General features: G+C 31.6%; 1 protein-coding gene across 1 annotated transcript in view; it reads right to left on the bottom strand.

Moving 5' to 3' along the window:
• The window catches only part of LOC122503293 (DDB1- and CUL4-associated factor 13), a 117,224-nt gene that overhangs the window by 71,857 nt on the left and 23,116 nt on the right, over positions 1 to 22,251 (bottom strand). Inside the window, exon 2 of the mRNA XM_043613773.1 lies at positions 21,135 to 21,538. Coding sequence (XP_043469708.1) covers positions 21,135 to 21,538 — 404 coding nt within the window. The remainder of the gene's footprint in view (positions 1 to 21,134; positions 21,539 to 22,251) is intronic.

Genomic DNA, 22,251 nt, shown 5'->3' with positions numbered 1-22,251 from the left:
ATATCTGACCATAACCAGATTAATTCCAGACGTAATCGGAGTATTTGCAAGTTGCGTATTACCAGACTAACTTCAGACTAGATCGTACTAATTCCAGATTCACTGGTTATACACAAACCTATTGAGTTTGGATTTATCTGAACTAATTCTGAGTGACGAAAACCTGACGATAAGCAGACTGTTTCGGATTAGCTGCGGATTCACTGGTTAAACCAATCGGATTACTTCTGCATTTATTAGTTGCATATAATCTGACTAACTTCGGACTAAATCGGACTAATTACGGATTCAATAGTTATAAAAAACGGTATTGATTTTAAACTTAATTCAGGGTGAAAAACTCCACAATAAATCGTACTGTTGCGGACAAACTCCGGATTAGTCCGAAATCTGTCCGACTTTTTATTCAGGGTATTTACTTATGGTAAATAAAATATTTGCTTTTGCAGTCAATTTGATTTTACACTAGTATTATTAGTTATCTTTTTTAATATTATAATTAACACTGATGCATTAGTTTTTTGTCATTTCTTTTCGTGGCACTTGATAAATTCTATTATGAATTTAAACTCCCATGCGAGCGTGGTATAGTGGTTAGTGTATTCGATTTCGGTGTGATATAATGTTAGATAGGTGTAGGTTCGAATCCCCAAGTGTTAGAAATTTTAAGTTAATGTAAATAAAATTGCGATAGGTAAATCGAAAAATATGTTGAATGTACCATAAAGTAATAATAATTAATATGTGTAACTTGTATAATTATTTTTTTATTAACATTCACTAAATTGTCCGGACTAAATTTTGACTGTTTCGGACTAATTCCGGATTCACTAGTTAAAATTAACTGATGAATGTCGGACTTCATCAGACCAACTCCGGATTTACTAGTTGTTCACAAACCGTATAGAGTTCGGATTTATTCAGATTAATTTCGGGTGACAAAAACCTGACTTCGGACAAATTTCGGATTAGTCCGAAATCTGTCCGGTTTTTTAACCAGGGAACCAATAGGAATGTAAGTATCTTGCCATTGGTCGCGTACCGCGCATGAGCTAAGGCAAGCGGGGTTAGGTCTGATACTAACTGAAAGTACACTCAAATCTCGCTATAACGACCTTCTCTATAATGAGGGCTCTGTCTCTCGGTATAGCGAGAAAAATTTCCTTCCTATTACCCCTACTATTTATAAACAAATGCACATTCTGTTGATTTAAATTTGGTTAAAATCAATTTTATTTATATCACAATGAGCATAAAAAGTCACTTCTTTTTTTAAATTATATCCATGAGTCGAATATCTTTAAAATTTTAGCTTATATAAATTTTCTGTATGTTGAAGTTCAAATTAAACTAGGTTACGTTTGTAATTTTTACATTACGTAGATTGTAAACACAAAAAAAATGAATGAAGAATCTTAAAAGTGGGGATTTTTCATTTCTCCTCTTGCGCTCGTAATAGAGGGAGACTTGACTCCCGAACTTCTCGTTATAGCGAGATTCGAGTGTACCCAAGTAACCTGTAAGTTTGCAGCAAACTTACACCACAAGATTTGCAATCTTACACGTAAGCTTACTGCAAGTTTGCTGCAAGTACTAAAATGTCCTACTTGCTGCAAGATTGCACAGCAAGCTTAGGACAAGCCAACACTGCAAGTTTCTTAAAAATTCCCAAATATTTAATTATATAATATTCAGCAAATTATTTAATATTTAGTTTTTATTTAATTTTAATATATTTAATATTTATTTAAAATAACATAATGGCAACAACGTTATAATAAAAATGTCATTAATTTCTCCAATCCACAGAATTGTAGTTGTGTACTATTATATTATATTATATTATAATATATTATATTATATTATATTATATTATATTATATTATATTATATTATATTATATCCGTGATCAGTGGATAATAGTAAAAAATTGTAAATGTCGTGGCAGACATTAATTATTGATATTATGATCTAAGATACTATTGTGAAGCACCTGTTTAGGGGACTGATACTTATACTCTCCGCGAGACAAGTCGTGCGCGAGAGAGGTATTTCTCGCCATCTATCACGGAGTTAGAGAATTAGATATCAATAATTAATGTCTGCCACGACGTTTACAATTTTTTACTATTATCCACTGATCACGGATAATAGTACACAACTACAATTCTGTGGATTGGAGAAATTAATAAAATTTTTATTATAACGTTGTTGCCATTATATTATTTTAAATAAATATTAAATATATTAAAATTAAATAAAAATTAAATATTAAATAATTTGCTTAATATTATATAATTAAATATTTGGGAATTTTCAAGAAACTTGCAGTGTTGGCTTGTCCTAAGCTTGATGTGCAATCCTTCTTTCTTCTTTTAAAAACCTCTTTATTAATCAAATATATATATAGTATGGTGTACATTTTTAGTTATCATTTACAATGAATTCCGCTCCTGTTGCATGAGAACTTATCAGAATATTTATTATGTTCTTTTTATATTAAAAGTGAAATTTAATTATAAAATTTTGTTTTTGATTTCTTTTATCGGTAAAAAGGTCTGTTAAAAAACCCATTAGATGCTGTGCAATCCTGCAGCAAGTAGGACCTTTTTGTACTTGCAGCAAGCTTACGTGCAAGATTGCAAATCTTGTGGTGTAAGTGAGGAGTGAACGATCTTCTGCCTGCGCAGGCAGGCAGCCTGCAGAGGTCTGAATGAATTAAAATTTTGCATATGACAAAAAATAAAAATAAACTAAATCTGTTACAGTATCAAATATAAGAAACTTGTGTACCATACTCTATTCTTCTTTTCAGTCTAAAATTATTCACTACTAAAATGCAATATAATTAAAAAATAGTTTTTATTGAAACTATTTTTAAGCTTAAAAATGATTCAGCTATACTTTTAGGACTTAAAATCATATTCTCAAGGTTAAAATTCAGTCAATTTTTTTTTCTTCTTAAATGACTTGAAGCTAGGCCAACTGTCAGAACACACACTCTTATATACCAACTACTATTGCGTTTCTACAGAACGACTTTTTGAGGTTAGGAGTACTCGCATTTGCCTGGACCACCCGTCAATGGGTTTTCTCGCCAGTAGAGAGGGAAACTGTAGAAAACCTCTCCTGAGTACAACCGGTTTATCGACAGCCGAGTTTTAACGGTGTGTAATGGACAATAATCGACAGTGCACATCATTATACCTCGACGTCAAACCTCCCGCTCAGATTATCTCACGTGCCGGAAAAATCCCAGGCTAATGGGCGCGAACCAAGTACCCTTGGTCCGCCCAACGAGCCAGGCAATTTATCCGACCGAGCTAATCTGTCGGTCTTCAGTCAATGTTATAATGTAAAAAACCTCAGCTAAAATCACAAAATGAATATCTGTAAAATTCTTTGAGTTTTATACTGTGATTTCACAAACAATTTACTGTAAATAAAAAGTTCAATTTTTTTTGCTGTGAATTATTCAAATACAATGAAATTTTGCTGTATTCGTAAGGTTTTACTGTAAAAATTACAACATTTTTGTGAATTTACTACATTTATGTGTTATTACAGCAAAAACTGTAAATTCACAGTACGTTTGTACTGTAAAGTTGCTGTAAAATTACAGAAATTTCTAACAGTGTAGTTTTCGCCTCTACGAAGTAAGGCCTTTTCAAGAACATATAACACTGAAAATTAAGGATATAAATATTTAAACCTTGTAATCTGACTGTCGCTGATTACGAATATGATTCTAGTTTTTAAAAATTCAAAATGGTGGATCCAACATTAGAAAACGCCATATTGGATCCGCCATTTTGAATTTTGTAAAATTAACATCATATTCGTAATCAGCGACCCCAAAAACCCCCGAGTAACAAATTTCAAGTGAATCTAATAATACCCGGGTCAGGGATGGGTTTTGACGCGTCACTCGAGATTTTATACGTATAATACATTTTCGACGTATTATACGTATAAAACTGTATAAAACTAGGTAAAATACATAATCATGATAGCAGACTTATTTTGACATGTTACCCTCTTTACCATAACCTCAAATGTTTGTTATTTATTCTTCATATTCCCATTATTCCTATATTTAAATTTAAAACAAATTTTTATTTGATAAAAAAAGTTTTGCACAAATAAAAGAAATTAAATATGTAAAGATTTTAATTAATAAACATTTTATTTTACTATTAAAAAGAAGATAAAAATTTTGTTAATTTAAAAACTAAGAAATTTCAAAATACTATCAGTATTTCAGTTACCGAGTTACGTCATCACATGTAATATACATAATGTAGAAAACCTAGGACGTAATAAACGTAGTATTATACATGTATAAAACCACGTATTATACATAATGTATTATACGCACCCATTCCTGCCCGGGTATGAACACAAGGGTTAAGGGGTTACGCCACCCTAAAATTTTCAAAACAAATTTTTTTTTTTTTTTTGCTTAATTTCAAAGTTTATATTCTAACGAATATTTTGAGATATCGCCGAAGACAATGTCTCACTAATTACAAAAGTTATGGTCATTAGAAGTCAGCGCGGTGGGGACGCGCCGAGAGCTGCTGGAAGCAGCGACTTTCTATTTTCGAATGGTCTAGGGGTCCCTTTCATGATTTAGGAAGGGTCCTTTTCATTGTATCCCTTCCATTCTTAAATAAAAAAAATTATGGCCCAGGAATTGCTGATTAAATAGTAAATTGATAAATTTTCAAGTTATAATACACTAAAGTTCATTTTTTTCTTCTTTTGCGTTTTTCTCGAAACCACAATTTTCGAGACGGTGTACACGATAACTCAAAAACTATTCAATCGATTGACTTGAAAATTAATATACATCTTCCTAAATAGATTTTCCACAGAGTGACGTGGGATTTTTTTGATTGAATAATTTGAAAATTTTTTAACCAATTTTGTATACGGTAATTTTAGCCAAAAAAAATGTCAATTTTTGAAGTGCTTCCATTTGCGTAAAAAAATTTGTTTTTTTAAATGGCTTCGTCACTCTGTTCAAAATTTATCACTTTTTAAGAAAAATATTGTTTTACTTGTTTCTGACAAAAATTGAACTGCCAATCATGTACACCATCAAGGAGTGCTCCGGAAAAATTGATCCACGCCAATAGTTATATCTCCGCCATTTTTAATTAAAAACAATTTTTTTTTAATATTTATAAAGCTCAATATATGTACTAAAGCATCAATAAATGTAAAGAAGTCCTACCTGAAACAGTTTTATCAAAAAAATTCCTAAAAAACCATCCGATTTTCATGCGTTCAGGGTGGCGTAACCCCTTAAAATAAAATAGTAATAAAGAATCCTAACCTGTTAATAACACGTGTTTAAAACATTCTAAGGATCATCCTCACCCTCCATTTAGAGTCAATACATGCATAAAAGCAATAAATAATACAAAAATTAAAACATCGTAAAAACAATTCACATGTTTCTTAGAAACATATATATATATAGTGTTGTATATAGGGATATGGAAATGAAAAATTTGGTAAACTTAATCGATGGATTACATTAAGTATTGTAAATAAAGCATTTCTCTATTTTCTTTCAAGTAGAATTAATATCCTAATCAATAGCAAATTAATATTACAATATGTGATGAGAATGTAATCCTTAAAGTCGTAGTAACTTTAAGAAAAGAAGATATTTTTCTGAAAGATACATGGATTGACAACAAAAATAAAATATTATCTTACTGCAATGAGAAAGTGTATTATAGAAAAGAAAAAGACTGCTGTGCAAAGTACGAAGAGTTCGCAAATAACGGGAAGCATTGCGAGCGAAGCGCGCCCGCGTCTGCCCGAAGTGCGGGCAGGTTTTTTACTGTATTTTTGTAAAAAAAATGTTTTTCTTCTTTTTTGCAAATTTATGAAAAGACATAATTTTAAGTATAACATATTTAAATTTTATTATATTTAGGTCAGGAAAATAGTACAAATTATGTATCTGAATCATGGAAATACAAAATTAAATTTTTGTGTTAACCCTGATTTTATTTTAATTGCTAATTTATTATTATTTTAAAATATCAATATCAGTGATGCTAAATATGTGACCAACTATGTATCAAGTAATTTTAACTATTTTTACTTCAGAATTATTGATTTCACATTAAAATATTAATATTGCGGCATCTTAGAAAACAAAAAATCGAAAACAAGAGAAATGTCAAGGTAACCTAGATGAGAAAAGAATAAAAGGAATTTCTTTTCATCAAGAAAGCGAATGTAATGATTATTAAGATCTTGTGTATCATCTTTTTTATTAACTGAATTATTTTGCAAATTAATATGAATCATCTCAGAAATTAGTCGTTTTTTATAATTAGATTCTCTGTCAAGTATTAAAAAATTATCCCAGTCAAATGAATGGTTAAGTGAATTGTTATGATTTGCAATAACCCTACTAAAAATAAAATCAGGAATGGTCAGACAAATGGTCAGGCCTCTTGACCACTTTAATCCAGTTTTCTTACGATTCTGGATGGATCTCGTCAGAAATCTATCACAACTGATCAGGAGGAAGTTTAAAGTGGTCACAAGTTTGCTACTATCCCCTCCTCTTTGTTGACCCCGCCCATAATTAGTGACTATTTGAGACCATTTGTATCTCATTTTTGACCATATTTTTAAACCACTTCTGTTTTATTTATTTAAACAATATGCAAAAAGTTGCAACAAATTAATTTTAAAAAATATATTTTATTAATTAATATCAGTTTGTTTACATACGGAACAACTGGAAACTAATTCCCGGAATTAAATTAAAATTTGGACCCTACGGGGATCGAACCCCGACGCATGACCTAACCTAGTGCCTAAACTAACTGCCCTAACGACTGCGACTACCGAACCGACTTACATATTTCTGGATTCAACTGTCTATATAAAGAGCAACTGTAAAATAGTAAAATTCAATTACCAATATTATCAATAAATCAGAATAAACTGTTAAATAACACAGGTCCACAAAAAAAATCGATGAAAGGTTCCTTTGACCAAAAATGGTGTATTATATGTATTTTGGGTCGCTGAAACCGAATCTGAAGTCCGTTTGGTTCCATCACGTCAGGATTTTTTCCTAACCTCAAAATACATGTCGGATTTTGCATGACAAAAAAATTTTAAAATATTAACGGATTTAGCTTAATTTTGGGATACAAAGGTTTTGAGGGATCCCTGATTACGAAATTAAAGGCAAATTTTCAAAATACAAAATGGCGGATCCAATATGGTGGTCAAAATTTTCAAAAAATTCTTCAATTTTCAAGAAATTCTTCAATTTTCAAGAAATTCTTCAATTTTTATAAAATTTTGTATCGAGGGATTTTTGAGGTCACTGATTACGGAATTAAAGGTAAATTTTCAAAATAAAAAATGGCGGTCAGAAAAAAATTCTTGAATTTTCATAAAACTTTGTACCGAGGGGTTTTTGGGGTCGCTGATCACTTATTTAAAGTCAGGTTTTCAAAATACAAAATAGCAAATCGAATATGGCTGTCGGATTTTTACAAAACTTAGTATCTGTGAGTTTTTGAGCTCGCTAACTATGATTTTGAAATCAGATCACCCACCAATGTAGAGCTGCGGTTGCTTGATGACGACACCTGCGGGCCCGCTTTCTTACCCTGTCCAGCCACCGATACTGGGGTTCCGACTCCCTGCATCGTACTTTTTTTTCGTGTGCCTACCATGACGGCGTAAAGGTGATTCTAAAATGGGATTAGTACGGAAGCGCCTACGCGCCACGAGGCAAAGAGAGGAAACCTGTTTCTGCTAATGTCGTTTTAGCTTGTGGAACATAGGAACACGTTCGATGATTCGCTGGTTCGGTGGTTCGATGATGTGATTGTTGCTAAATAAAAAATTTAAAATAAGAAATAAAAATGAACCAAATTAATTTAAATTGACAATTTTAATGTAATAAAATATTTTTTAGGTATTATTTATAACAGAGATATTAATTACGAGGTAAATTAGGTGCTTTAAAAAAAATCATATATTTTGAGGTTATAAAATGTTATCACATTTAAGGCCTAATGTTGACCTTTTTCCATTACTTTTTCATAACACATTTTATAACCTCAAAATATATGATTTTTTTAAAGCACCTAATTTACCTCGTAATTAATATCTCTGTTATAAATAATACCTAAAAAATATTTTATTACATTAAAATTGTCAATTTAAATTAATTTGGTTCATTTTTATTTCTTATTTTAAATTTTTTATTTAGCAACAATCACATCATCGAACCACCGAACCAGCGAATCATCGAACGTGTTCCTATGTTCCACAAGCTAAAACGACATTAGCAGAAACAGGTTTCCTCTCTTTGCCTCGTGGCGCGTAGGCGCTTCCGTAGATTAGTGTCACGTACACGTACAACTAAACCCATTGCAGACTCACCTTAAGGATCGTGATCCTGGAACTCTGCCGGATCACGGTACAACTCCGTTGCCCGTTGTCACCACGTGGAGGTGCCCTGGAAGCAGGCACATGATATAATTTGTTGGCAGCGGCCCTAAAAACTTCTAGATACCAAGTTTTGTGAACATTAAAGAAATTGTTATACATCCGACAGCCATATTGAATTTTCTATTTTGTATTTTGATAATCTGACTTTAAATAAGTGATCAGCGACCCCAAAAACCCCTCGGTACCAAGTTTTATGAAAATTTAAGAATTTTTTTTTTGACCGCCATTTTGTATTTTGAAAATTTACCTTTAATTTCGTAATCAGTGACCTCAAAAATCCCTCGATACAAAATTTTATAAAATCTGAACAATTTCTTGAAAATTGAAGAATTTTTTTGAAAATTCAAGAGTTTTGGAGTCTTGTCTTAGCTTTCGTCCGAGTCAGACGTGTTTGTCAACAGCTCTTGCTAAAGCGAAATTATAGAAATCGTATTCAATTTAGACTTATACTAACGGTCTGTAAAATTTGATAGCGCGTGTTGTGTGATGTTTCTTTTTGAGTGTTTTTGTGGTGTTAAAAGCTTTTAAATCTTGCAAAGTGAACCAGTGCAATACAAGATGACTGAGGAACTACTTAAAGAGATTTTAGCTGATATTAAGTCAGTTAAAAAATCTAATGAGAAAATACAACAGGATATAGAAAGCATTAACTCTTCTCTATCATCTCAAAGGGAAGTAATTTCCTCCATGGACAAAAAAATTTCAGCTATTGAAACTAAACAGAAGTTACAAGAAAATGCTTCCAGAGCGTACAACCTTATTTTGTATAATGTCGAAGACAATGAAGAGAAGGAGAGAGATACGACAAGAAAGGTAATGGAAATTATCTCCAAGGTTGGCATTTCCATTCATGAGATTTGTTTTGCTTCTGCTTTTCGTATTGGTAAATTCAATCAAGAGAAAAACAGACCAATTCTTATCAAATTTATCGCTCCAAGGTGGAAAAAATTATTTTTCGAAAAAGCTAATGATCTCAAAAAACTCGGCTATGGAGTGGCTAATGACACTCCACCAGATGAAAGACAAGCAAAAAAACCCCTCCTTAAGGCGAGATATCTTCTTAGAAGTCAGGGTGAAGATGCTCAATTAAAAGGTGCACATCTATACAGAAACAACAAACAATTATCATACTCGGAAATAGAAGAGATTCTTGGCGAAACATTTTCAACACCACAAACACTTGAGAACTTTGTAAAAGCAACAGAAACTATAAAACCAAAAAAATCAGAACGTCCTCCTAGAAGTACCTCGAGTTCTAAGCTAATCGGCCCTATGGAAAAATTCATCCAGACACCCAGGTCAACTAGACAAAAATCGAAAACACAACAGTGACTAACGACATTCAACAATTCATCGAGTGGGATTTCTCGGGACCAAAATTTTCACCCAGTACTATTATACGAAAAGGAAGTAATTCTTCACGCAGCCAAATTCATCGAAAAAGGTTCCAATTTCAGAATTATTTCCTGGAATTGTTTCGGATTCAAGAATTCTTCGGATATTGCTGAGTACGTCAAGGCCAGGGACATCTTATGCTTCACAGAAACGTGGTTAATCTCCATTAATGTAAGTCCTCTATGGATGGCAGAATACAATTTAGTCTATTCTAATGCGATTAAGGATAAACTTAAGTGTCGAGCAAAGGGGGGAATAATTATAGCCTACAACAAAAAATATTTTAGCCACGAATTAATAAAAATAACTCCTGAAGTCTTAGTTGTCCGTATTTCTACAAAGGACTTCCAACTTTTAATTATGGCGCTTTATTTAAATCCGCAAATAGATATAGATAATTTTTTAGAAAATTTTAATTGTATTATTGAACAAGTTAAAGATAGGTTTCCTCAGCTCCCTCTAATCATAGGGGGTGATTTTAATGCCCAAATGGGTGAAGTAGATTATGACTGTGAAATAATATATAATCCAAATTTTTTAGCCACAAGAAGTTCATTAGATAAAAATGTAAATTCCAAAGGAAAAAAAATTATGGATTTTTTAAACAATAACAATTTAACTATTTTAAACGGTAAACTGTCACATGATTTCCCGGGTCAATTTACATATCATGGGGTTTTTAAGTCAAGTGTTATAGATTATGCATTTTGCGATTGGTTTCATGCGGATATTGTAAACAATTTTGAAGTTCTATCTATTGTAACGCGATCTGACCATCTTCCATTATGCATTGAAATTAACTTTACACCAGAAATTTTAAATAAACATAACGACGAAATCTCTGTATTTAAATTACTAAAATGGAATGAAGAATGCAAAGAAAATTACATTTACATAATGGGTCATAATCAAAGAATTGACAATTTTGGTAAAATTACAAGTGACGTTTGTAAAATTCTCACAGACACTATAATTAAGTCCGCACAGGAAGCAGGCATGCAAAGAAAGGGAGGTGCAACGTCACATCCAATTAAAAAATATTTATCTAAGCCGTGGTATGACGGATCTTGCGTGGAAGCGAAGAGGGAAGTGGGGGTGAGACTTAGAAAATGCAAAAACTCGAATTTTGATACTAATGATTTTTTGGAATATAAAATAGCCAAAACAAAATTTAAAAAAATACTTTTAGAGAAAGAAAAAGAATTTCAAAGAACTCTCATAGATTCGATAAACAATTGTCGTGATGCTAAAACGTTTTGGTTCCTAATTAAAAAATATAGACCTAAACTTCACTCTCCAAATTCTATAAGTTTAAATCAATGGCACGAGTATTTCTCCCTCCTCTTCCCTCAACGAATTGGTTTCTCTGTTCCGCTTTACAATGAAATTGATCCTTCCATACTGAATGACCCGATTACGCACGACGATCTCCTCCTTGTTCTAAAAAATTGTAAAAACGGAAAATCTCCCGGACCAGATGGCATTAACTACGAATTTTACAAAAACTTACCATTAAATTGGATTTATTATATTGAAAACTTATTTAACAAAATCTTGGAGGAGGGGGAGGTCCCACGATCCTGGTCGGAGATACACGCTTCTATGCTCCATAAAAAAGGTGATAAGAATATTCCTGCCAATTATCGTTGCATCTCCTTGGTAAATTGCATCACCAAAATTTTTACACAAGTATTGAATGAGAGATTATCGGAATGGGTTAATAAAAATAAATTGTTGCCAGAGTTCCAATCTGGCTTTCGAAAGGGAGAGGGATGCATTGATAACATTTTTATTTTGGATTCAATGTCACAAATTTATTTAAATAAAAATAAAGGAAAACTCTATGTGATATTCATAGATTTTGTCAATGCTTTCCCTTCCATCAAGCATAAATTATTATGGCGAAAATTGTCCTATTTGGGAGTAAGTAATAAATTTATTAAAATTTGCAAGGGTTTGTACGACTACGCAACTATTTCTGTACGTTCACCGGAAGGCATTTCAGTTCCAACAGAGGTCACAGAAGGCGTTCTCCAGGGAGAAACTTTAAGCCCCTTGTTTTTCTCACTATATATTTATGACTTTGAAAAATTTTTTAGAGATCGAAACCTGGAGGGAGCTCCTGTGGATCCCAAAAACAACATACTATGTACCGGGTATGCCGATGACATAGCATTGTTTGCTGTCAACCCGCACGATTTGAAAAAAGCTGAAATGCCTAGAAAGTTATTGTGATACCAATGGCTTAGAAGTTAACATTAAAAAAACAAAAATACTAATTTTCCACAGGGGTAGATTGCAAAGCAAATATAACACGTTCTATTACAAAAAAGAAAAAATAGAAATAGTCAAAAACTTTTGTTATCTTGGAGCGCACTTTTCATGTTCAGGTTCATTTAATTTTGCTTTAAACGAGGTAAAACATTCGGTTCAAGGCGCCATGGCTGCCCTTATGGGGACTCTTTATGGCTCTAAACTCGAAGCGTGGGACTCAAAAGAAAAATTGTTGAATTCATTAGTGTGCAGTGTGTTAATGTATGCAATAGAAATATGGGGAATCAGGCATCTGAATGAAATTGACGCCATACAAGCCTCATTTTATAAAAAACTCCTTTCGTTGCCGATAAATTGCCCAAATTACGCCATTAGGGCGGAGGTGGGCTCCACCCCTCTCTCTAGTATTGTACTTAAGCGAATGTTAAACTGGATGGAGAAGTTGCAGGGTATGGACGCTGCCAGATTCCCGAAAATATGTTTTAACCAATTAAGAAACTTGTCAAACAACCATATCAATAGAGAGAAACACAATTGGTTTTCCCAAATAATTAAAATAATTAGCGCAACTGGTTTAAACGAAAATTAAGAAATTCAACTAACTCCAAACTACATTATAAAAAATAAAAAGACTATACTAAACAAACAAATTGAAAAATCCAAACAAAATGATAAAATTAGAATCTTGGAATCTCGCAGCCTCCAGATTTACCCACATTTACCTTTAGAACAAGGACGTCAACCTTATCTTAATCTCAAACTACCATTTTATAAAATTAAAGCAACTGCACAGTGCAGATTAATTAATAATATATCACCCAGAATTTTTACCAAAGATAATGTTTTAAAACTTCGATCGAATGAGAGATGTGAAACTTGTTTTGGTCTTTCGACGGAAAGTATGCTTCATGTATTGATTGAATGTGCAGTTTATAACTCAGAAAGAGTGTCTTTGTTTGAGTCACCTAACAATGTAACTGATCCATTTGATTATATAATTGATATACTTGGAGGAAGAACAAAAGAAAATGTGAACAAAATGTATACATTTATTGAAGGTATCACTGTCAAACGTAAAGATAATTGAAATAATTAAAAACACATTATCTGGTCCTACAAGTCAATTTGTGTTCGTGCGAATAAAATTAATTGTAAACAATTCTGTATAATTAAAAGAAAAACATGTATTTTATCATATTAGAATTTTGTAAACTTCGAGACTCGACTCATTTGTAAAGCCTAATGGCTTGAAGCAAATAAATTATATATTCAAGAGTTTTTTGAAAATTTTTACCGCCATAAAGGATCCGCCATTTTGTATTTTAAAAATTTGCCTTTAATTTCGTAATCAGGGACCCCACCAAATTCCTCTATCCCAAAATTAAGCTAAATCCGTTAATATTTTAAAATTTTTTTCTATCACGCAAAATTCGACATGTATTTTGAGGTTAGGAAAAAATCCTGACGTGATGGAGCCAAACGGACTTCAGATTCGGTTTCAGCGGCCTAAAATACATATAATACACCATGTTTGGTCAAAGGAACCTTTCATCGATTTTTTTTTGTGGACCTGTGTAATTTTTATTAATTAATTATATTTCAATTTAGTCATAATAGGTTATGTGAATTAATAAAAATTAACATTATTAATTGAATCAATAATAAATTAAGTCTTAACTTTACAATTTGGAATGTTTCATAAACTATAATACGAATACAGATTAATAATAATTATTATTATATCTGCACTTAAAATGAGTTTAGTATTTAATATTAATTTAATTTAACATTATAATTTATAATAATAATGAATTATTAATGCAATATTGAAATTCTTATAAATTTTAAATTTAAATTATTAATAATCATTATAGTAAGAAATTATTCTATTAATGATTAATAATAATTTAAATAAAACTGTATTTCAATTATAATGCAAATACTTCTCATAATAAGTACTGACTGGTATAGTAAATTACTAATATTATGAAACAAAATTTATTATTAATTAACTATATTAAATAATTACAAGTAAATATACATACATTAAATTAATATATTATAAATATACATTACATAAATATAATAAATAATTTTAAAAGAATGGTCCGAATGTTTTGATTTATTTACCTACTTTTTCTGTATAATTAACACGGTACCCTGGAACCAATCTCAACCCTTAACATTCTCCCTTTCAAAGATTTCTGTTGCAACTAATTCGGGGAACCTCACTGAATATTTTCTGACAAGAAAAATCAAAATCCGTCAGGCGCTTTTTTTTAATTTCAATTTTTGTGTTTTTAGCGCCAAATTTAAAAAAGACTGGTTTTTATGATCATTTAAAGAAAAATTCAACTTCAACTGGTCAAATTTTGTTCAAGAAATTATACAAAAGCATAATTCTGGTAGAAAATTTTCCGTATAATCGGAATTTAAAAGTTGAGAAAATCTAGAGTCTGTTTACAACGTTCCTACTGATTTTAAATTTTCTGATTTAAATTTTCTTTTAGTTATTAAATATATAAATAGTGAAAATTCTGTTATTCGATTTTTATTACAACTTTTAATAATAAACAGTTTCACAATTTCCGAAATTAGTAGAGTGCCGAGTAGTAGAGTAGTAGTGCCGACAGAAGTGGGCCACACTTTGGTATTGATGCTTTAGAATATTCAGAAATTAACATTTTTAAACCCTTTTTACGTTTATTTGAACAAAAAGGACTTACCTAACTTTAGGCAAACTCACATTTTAAAATTCTTAATTTTAACATATTGTTTAACATCGTTATGCAAAAAAAGAGAAATTTGCTATATCATGATTTTGTAGACAGAAGTGGGCCTCCTAAGTTTTCCATCTAAAATAAGAAAAAGGATCAAGCACTATGATTGTTTATGTTAAATTATTAATTTTTTCAATAAATAGTATTGTAAAATTAAGCACAAGAAGGGCGTTCAGAAATTTTATTAATTTTTATTTGACTCATAGCATAAAGTAATTTGCCGTAGTCAATGAGTTCATAGCCAGTTGGTTTAGCCTTTCTTGGTGACATGATTGCTAAAAATTCAAAATAATTCATAGAACCACTTCATTAGTTTATACAAAATCACTAAATGTCAAAACGGAACTTTAATGCACTTGCCCACTTCTGTCCACAAGATGAATTTGAGGAGAAACAACGTGACCATAATACCTCGCGACATTATGAAACAGTCTCTTTAAATTTTTTAAGGTTAGGTCTGAAACTATAATAAAGGCTACTTGCCCGATTGAATTCGATGAATATCTTATGTAAACAACGATAACTTTTACATTGAGAAAAAAGAAAAAGTAGATAATTTTTGGCACTAATTGCTGGAGAACACAATTGTACGTCGCACTCTTTAATAACCAACTGAAAGTTGACCTTCTGTTGATAACAAAAGAAAAAATTTTCGGTTGACAGATATGTCACTTGTAAAACCAAGAACGGCGGGTGGCCCACTTCTGTCAATGCTACTCTATTTAAATTATAGTTTTAATAATAATATCATCATTTAAAAATATCAAGATTAAACGATTACATGTGATTACTGTTGTAGTAACACACAGATGTTAGGAGTTGCTCTGCATAATTTTCTTTTCTCTCATTTAATAACTGAAAGAAAATTTAAATCAGAAAATTTAAAATCAGTAGAAACCTCGGTAGAAACGTTGTAAACAGACCCTAGATTTTCTTAACTTTTAAATTCAAAATTTTAATTACTGACAAAAAGATGTTCATTTTATAATATTTTGTTTTGCAAATTTGAAAACGTAACTGTTACTTATTGGTAAATTTTAATAAATTTTGAAATTGCACTTATTTTTATAAAATTTGACAGACAATTTGAAAAAAACGACGGTGAGATTTTTTTAATAATATTTACAGTTTTCCGGATTTTCTGGGATACCGCTGCTTTAATTTCAAAAACCAACGTCAGATTCCGATTATACGGAAAATTTTCTACCAGAATTATGGTTTTGTACAATTTCTGGAACAAAATTTGACCAGTTGAAGTTGAATTTTTTTTTAAATGATCATTAAAACCAGTTTTTTTTAAATTTGGCGCTAAAACACAAAAATTGAAATTAAAAAAAGCGCCCGACGGAATTTGATTTTTCTTGTCAGAAAATATTCAGTGAGGTACCCCGAACAAGTTGCAACAGGAATCTTTGAAAGGGAGAATGTTAAGGGTTGAGATTGGTTCCAGGGTACCGTGTTAATTCAATAATTATACCAATTTGAAAAATAAGAACTTTTGTTAAGTTAGAAGAACAATTTTTATAATAGAATAATGTATTCTGAAATGTAAAAAATAAATTTGAAAGATTTTATATGTATATATAAATTTTCATGAGACTTTACCAAAATTAGAAAGATGTACCAAAATTTTTATAGGTTATGTGTTCACACATTTCAGAAATAGTCAAGAATTTCAGAAATGGTCAGGAATTTCAGAAATGGTCACAGCTTCGAAAATGGTGGGAGTAAAGTGGGAGGAGCTTGGAAAGTATTTGGTTAGGAATGGTGAGAAACTTTCGAAAACGTCAGAAGTGGTGAGACTGTTCAGGAATGTTCAGAAATTCTGACCATTCATGACGATTCCTGATTTTATTTTTAGTAGGGAACACCTATTTTTGAATTTTGTGTTCATTAATACGAACACCTACCATTCTCTTAGATTGACCAACGTAAGAAGCAGAACAATTTCTACAGTTTATTTTGTAAACAGTGTTGACATTATCAGATTTTCTGTTTCTATCTTTAGCCTTGATGATTAAATTATAACTCATTTTATTATTCTTTTTAGGAATAGTTAAAATATTGAAATTTTTAAGAAAAGTTAATGTCCTCTTATATAATCCAGGTACATAAAATCGTATTTGTTCTGTAGAACAGAACTCTCCTAATTCTAAAAGTGATGATTCATATTAATTTGCAAAATAATTCAGTTAATAAAAAAGATGATACACAAGATCTTAATAATCATTACATTCGCTTTCTTGATGAAAAGAAATTCTTTTGATTCTTTTCTCATCTAGGTTACCTTGACATTTCTCTTGTTTTCGATTTTTTGTTTTCGGTTTTTTGTTTACTGATGGGTTATTGACCTCATCTTTATCCATCCACGTTTAAGTAGAGTCTACATTGGATGAACGCGAACGTTGCCGTGCTGACGTCACCCATTTGAAGTAGAGTCTACATTTCATGGTACGCGAACGTGAACGTGTACGCGAACGTATGACGTCACCCATGCTATAAGTCGGTTCTACAATGGGCACGTCGGACGTGGACGTCTGACGTACCGTGCTGACGTCACCCATTTGAATAGCATGGGTGACGTCAGCACGGCACGTCAGACGACCACGTCCGACGTGCCCATTGTAGAACCGACTATAAGTAGAGTCTACATTGGATGAACGCGAACGTTGCCGTGCTGACGTCACCCATTTGAATAGCATGGGTGACGTCAGACGTTCGCGTACACGTTCACGTTCGCGTACCATGGAATGTAGACTCTACTATAAATGGGTGACGTCAGCACGGCAACGTTCGCGTTCATCCAATGTAGACTCTACTTGAATAGCATGGGTGACGTCATACGTTCGCGTACACGTTCACGTTCGCGTACCATGGAATGTAGACTCTACTTTAAGTTGAGTCTACATTGGATGAACGCGAACGTTGCCGTGCTGACGTCACCCATTTGAATAGCATGGGTGACGTCAGACGTTCGCGTACACGTTCACGTTCGCGTACCATGGAATGTAGACTCTACTTTATATCTTCTGAAAACTTATAATGTGAATTAGTATCTAATCGTATACGTTGAGACGAGGACGTTTCCTCCTTTTTTTCGTTTTTTTAAATATGTACTTATAGTTTAATTTCTTCGCAATTTTTACGGTAATAATTTGATTAATGTTATTTTATTTTAATATTGTAATAAACTTATTGTCTAAATTTATTTAATTAAATATTAGTTTCTGAACAGGACAGCTTTGCTGTTGAAAACGTTAAAGGAATTCTTTTAATTTTTTCCATTGGCTTGACTCGGAGTGATCGTTAACTTCAACACATAATTTAAACTTTTTCGTTTCGTTTAATACTTCTCATAATTAATTGTTTCTATCAATTTATAATAATAAATTATATCAATCTCAATAAATTCAAATAATATTTTAACTTCTCATAGTAGATCATGTGTTTTCTTTAATATTTTCTAATAGATGAAAAAGTGGCAGTTTTTGAGACCTTACATACTTTAGATGCTTATTTTGCAATAAACATTAAAAATATTTTTAAAAAATCTGTTTGTTTAGTTATCCTAATGCCTTTAAAATCATTCCTGCAAAATATTATAATTTTTTAAAATTAGTTGGTGACGACATTAATCGAAATATAATGGAATGACTTAATTATTATTGCAATTGTCATTAAATTACAATAATCTATAAAAGTAACAACAATATGTAGATTAAGCATATGAGGAATACTACGTTTTTTAAAAATATTTCTTTTAAAAACGCGTTAAAAACTGGGTGGTGCGGAATTGAGTAACAATGTTTATAATAAATTGTAATTAATAAAAAAACAAGGTTGCAAATACTATCAAAAATAAATAATTAAAATAAATAATTCAAAATAGAAATTGTTGAAAAAAGTGACTTAAAAGTTTAAATAACAATATCTTGCAAAATAATCGAAATTTTGCAAAACTATTTTCACAACTTATGAATGTCCCCTAAGACAACAAAATGGCAAATTATGAAGAAAATCTGAGATTTAAAGTTTGCCTTGTGCATGGAACGCATGAAAAGTATGACATTGAGGGCACGAGCCAAATCGGTGCTCAACGAACCTAAAGACCACTTGATACCAAGTTTTATCAGAATCCATTAATTTTTGTTTCCTCGTGGAAATCTTTAAAAATGGTTTAAACAAATTTTCCTCTACCTTTTTTCCACATACACTAGAACCTCCAACGATTGCAGCGTGACCTTCTTGTGTGCAATAGATGGAGGTTTTCACCTTGGCGCCATCTTTCCATAAAAGTGTCAACACTCAGGGCCGTACACTCTCACATATTTTGTATTGGCGTAAAATGTCATTTTTATCCTCGCATTCCTGTCATTTTTTATTTTTTTTTAATATTATGTTTAGTTTCAATGCCTAAGTGCGTTCTTTTACGTTTTTGACCTTTTTGACCTTTTTCAGTCTCATGTTGAAATATGAAAATACAACTTTAAAAAACGGGGCGCAAAAGAACACTAAACTTAGTACAATACTGCCTTCGCATTAATATGGCGGTGTCCTCCCCTCTCACCCCCCTAGCGGATGACCACCAAACTTTCGTAAACAACTGCAATAGATAGAGATGCAATCGTTGGAGGTTCTAGTGTAATCCAAATTCGAAGTCAGAATTATTAGATTGGCACAAAATTTTAAGTTTAACTCAAAAAACTGACCAAATAACAAATTAAAATCAAAAGAGAAACATTTTTTTCGCCGAGACACTACACTAGTGTTTTCCAATGTATTTTTTTCCGCTGAATACGAATTTGAAGTCAGAAATATCTGATTGGCTCAAAATTTTAAGATAAACTCAAAAATATGCTAAAAACACGAATATTGGAGTCAAAAGAGTCAAATTTCTTTTGATATTACACTACGTTAGTGTACTCTTAATGTATTTCTGCCCGCTAAATATCAATTTGAAGCCAGAAATTGATAGATTGATAGATTTCACCTGTAGATAACAGGAAAAATATACACTGTAAAAAATTTAGGGAGTTGACGGTCACCGGTGTGACCGAATTTTGTAACTCTCTTCACTTCAACTCCCCAATGGGAGTGACTTTTGTAGAATCCCTTGGGGAGTTGAAATTTAACTCCCTCTTTTACAGTGTAGCGAAAACGATTGAGTAATCATAGCGTTGTTAAAGAAAAACTGAAAAATTTTGAAAAAACGTGTATCCTACCTATGGGCCGTACACATAATACGTCACGCGATTTTTGACCATTTTAGACACCCCCCTCCACCCATGTCACACACTGTCCCATACATTAGCGCCATTTTTTCTATAGGTCGTCACAAATGTCTTGACCCCCCTATCCCCCTGTTCGCGTGACGTATTATGTGTACGACCCCCTATCCTCCACATTTTTTGACCTAGACGACTAAAAGTTTGTACACTTATATACTATTAAAAATAAAATCAGATAAGTGAGAGTTTCTCCCACTTAATTTTAAATTTATAAAATTGTTCCTTCTGACATTGCTTACACAATTCGACAAATAAAACTAAATTTCTGTACATTGTGTTTTTATGAAAAAATGGCTATATTGTGTGCAGAACTCTTGATTTCAGTGAGTGTGTTACTCTAATGTTAATTCAGTCACAATATTTCTACCTACATACATATAATTTGTTGGAAATTTTACGAATTTTTTAAATATTCAATCAAAAATGACGAAATGTACAATTGTTTAGAGTTATATTAGAAGTTATGTTGAAAAAAGTGATGCCTTGAAAGGTAGTCGATATATCGCTCACTGGGACTGAAAGGGTTAATTTAATTAAAGGTGATTGTACATCTCCTAGTTTCTGAGTATATTCAAAAATATGCTGAAATTTTACAAATTATGATTGTTTTTATAGAGAGCTACAAATATTTCCAATTTAGTAGTTGTCTAAATTTTCCATTAAAAAAATTTTCTATTCCAAAAATGTTCTATAAACATAGCCAATCAAAATTCATAAAAGCTCTGCACGTTTCTAAATATACTTAGAAACGTTGAGGTGTACAAGTGAATGGAAATAGGAAACCAACGTTTTCGACTGCGAGGCGTCATTTGAAACATATTAAACTTGTAAATTAAATAGTGATAATAGATTTTATATTAGAAGTTGCTAAACTTGAGTGTCTTACTTCACATAGAACAGTATTAACTGGTATGGGTCCTTCATCGTCATTACCAATAGTATTTTCCAAATTCCATGTTTTAATAATTTTATCATCGCCTATGGTGATGAAGTGATTCTCACTTGAAGTTTGTGTTATTCCACGAACAATTCCATCATGGGCTAAAAATGATCGTGTACACTCTCGTCCAGGTAAATTCCAAACACGAACTTCACCATCGAATGCACCACTTATCAAAACTGATAAATGAACTGGATGTTTACACAAACATGACACTGAATCCTTATGGCCATTTAAATTACCGATAAAAGGTTTAGCGAATACTCGTTCTAATTTCACTGAATTTAGAGCTCTCGTATATTCCCTTTCATGTTGAAACATATGCAACGAAGGATCATAATTTCTGTTGACTGTAATAAAAAAAAAACTTATTAGTAAGTGAATTTAATAAATTAATGTTAATATTACGTTACACATTTAAGGGGACATTCCAGTTCAAAATGTCAAAAAAATCGATTTTTTATTTGTTTATTTTCGGATTTCTTATAGTGTCAAGAATACTCTCCTAAAATTTTATTGCAAAATTCGAAGTAAAACAAAAGTTATACATACTAACTTATTCTTCGCCATGTCAAAGGTGTTTTTATATGCGGATGAGCAAAACCCAATCGAATAATTTAAATGTTTTCTTATTTGCATTTTGTAAAAAAGACAAACAAAAATGTATTTGGTGTTGCTAATCACAAATAAGATATCAAATTTTCAAAATTAAAAACGGCGGATCCAATATGGCGGAAGAGAAAATTAAAAACCAAGTGGATTTGCTTGAAAATCGTTGCTCGAGAGTTTTTAGAATCGATAATTACGAATATGATATCAGATTTTTGAAATTCAAAATGGCGGATCCAATATGGCAGAATTTTTTTTTAAATAATCGGATTTGCTTAAAAATCGTTACTAGGGGGTCTTTGGGGTTACTGATTACGAATCTGACATCAGTTTTAAAAAATTCAAAATGTCGGATCCAATATGGCGGGCAATTTTTCAAAATTAATCAATTTTGAATTTCAAAAATCTAATATCATATTCGTAAACAGCGACCCTAAAAACCCTTCCAGTAACG

Source organism: Leptopilina heterotoma, unplaced genomic scaffold (genome assembly GCF_015476425.1).
Source record: "Leptopilina heterotoma isolate Lh14 unplaced genomic scaffold, ASM1547642v1 Lhet_256, whole genome shotgun sequence".
Lineage (NCBI taxonomy): Eukaryota > Metazoa > Arthropoda > Insecta > Hymenoptera > Figitidae > Leptopilina > Leptopilina heterotoma.
Note: the sequence above shows the minus strand (reverse complement) of the source record. Positions and strands in the feature narration are given on the sequence as shown.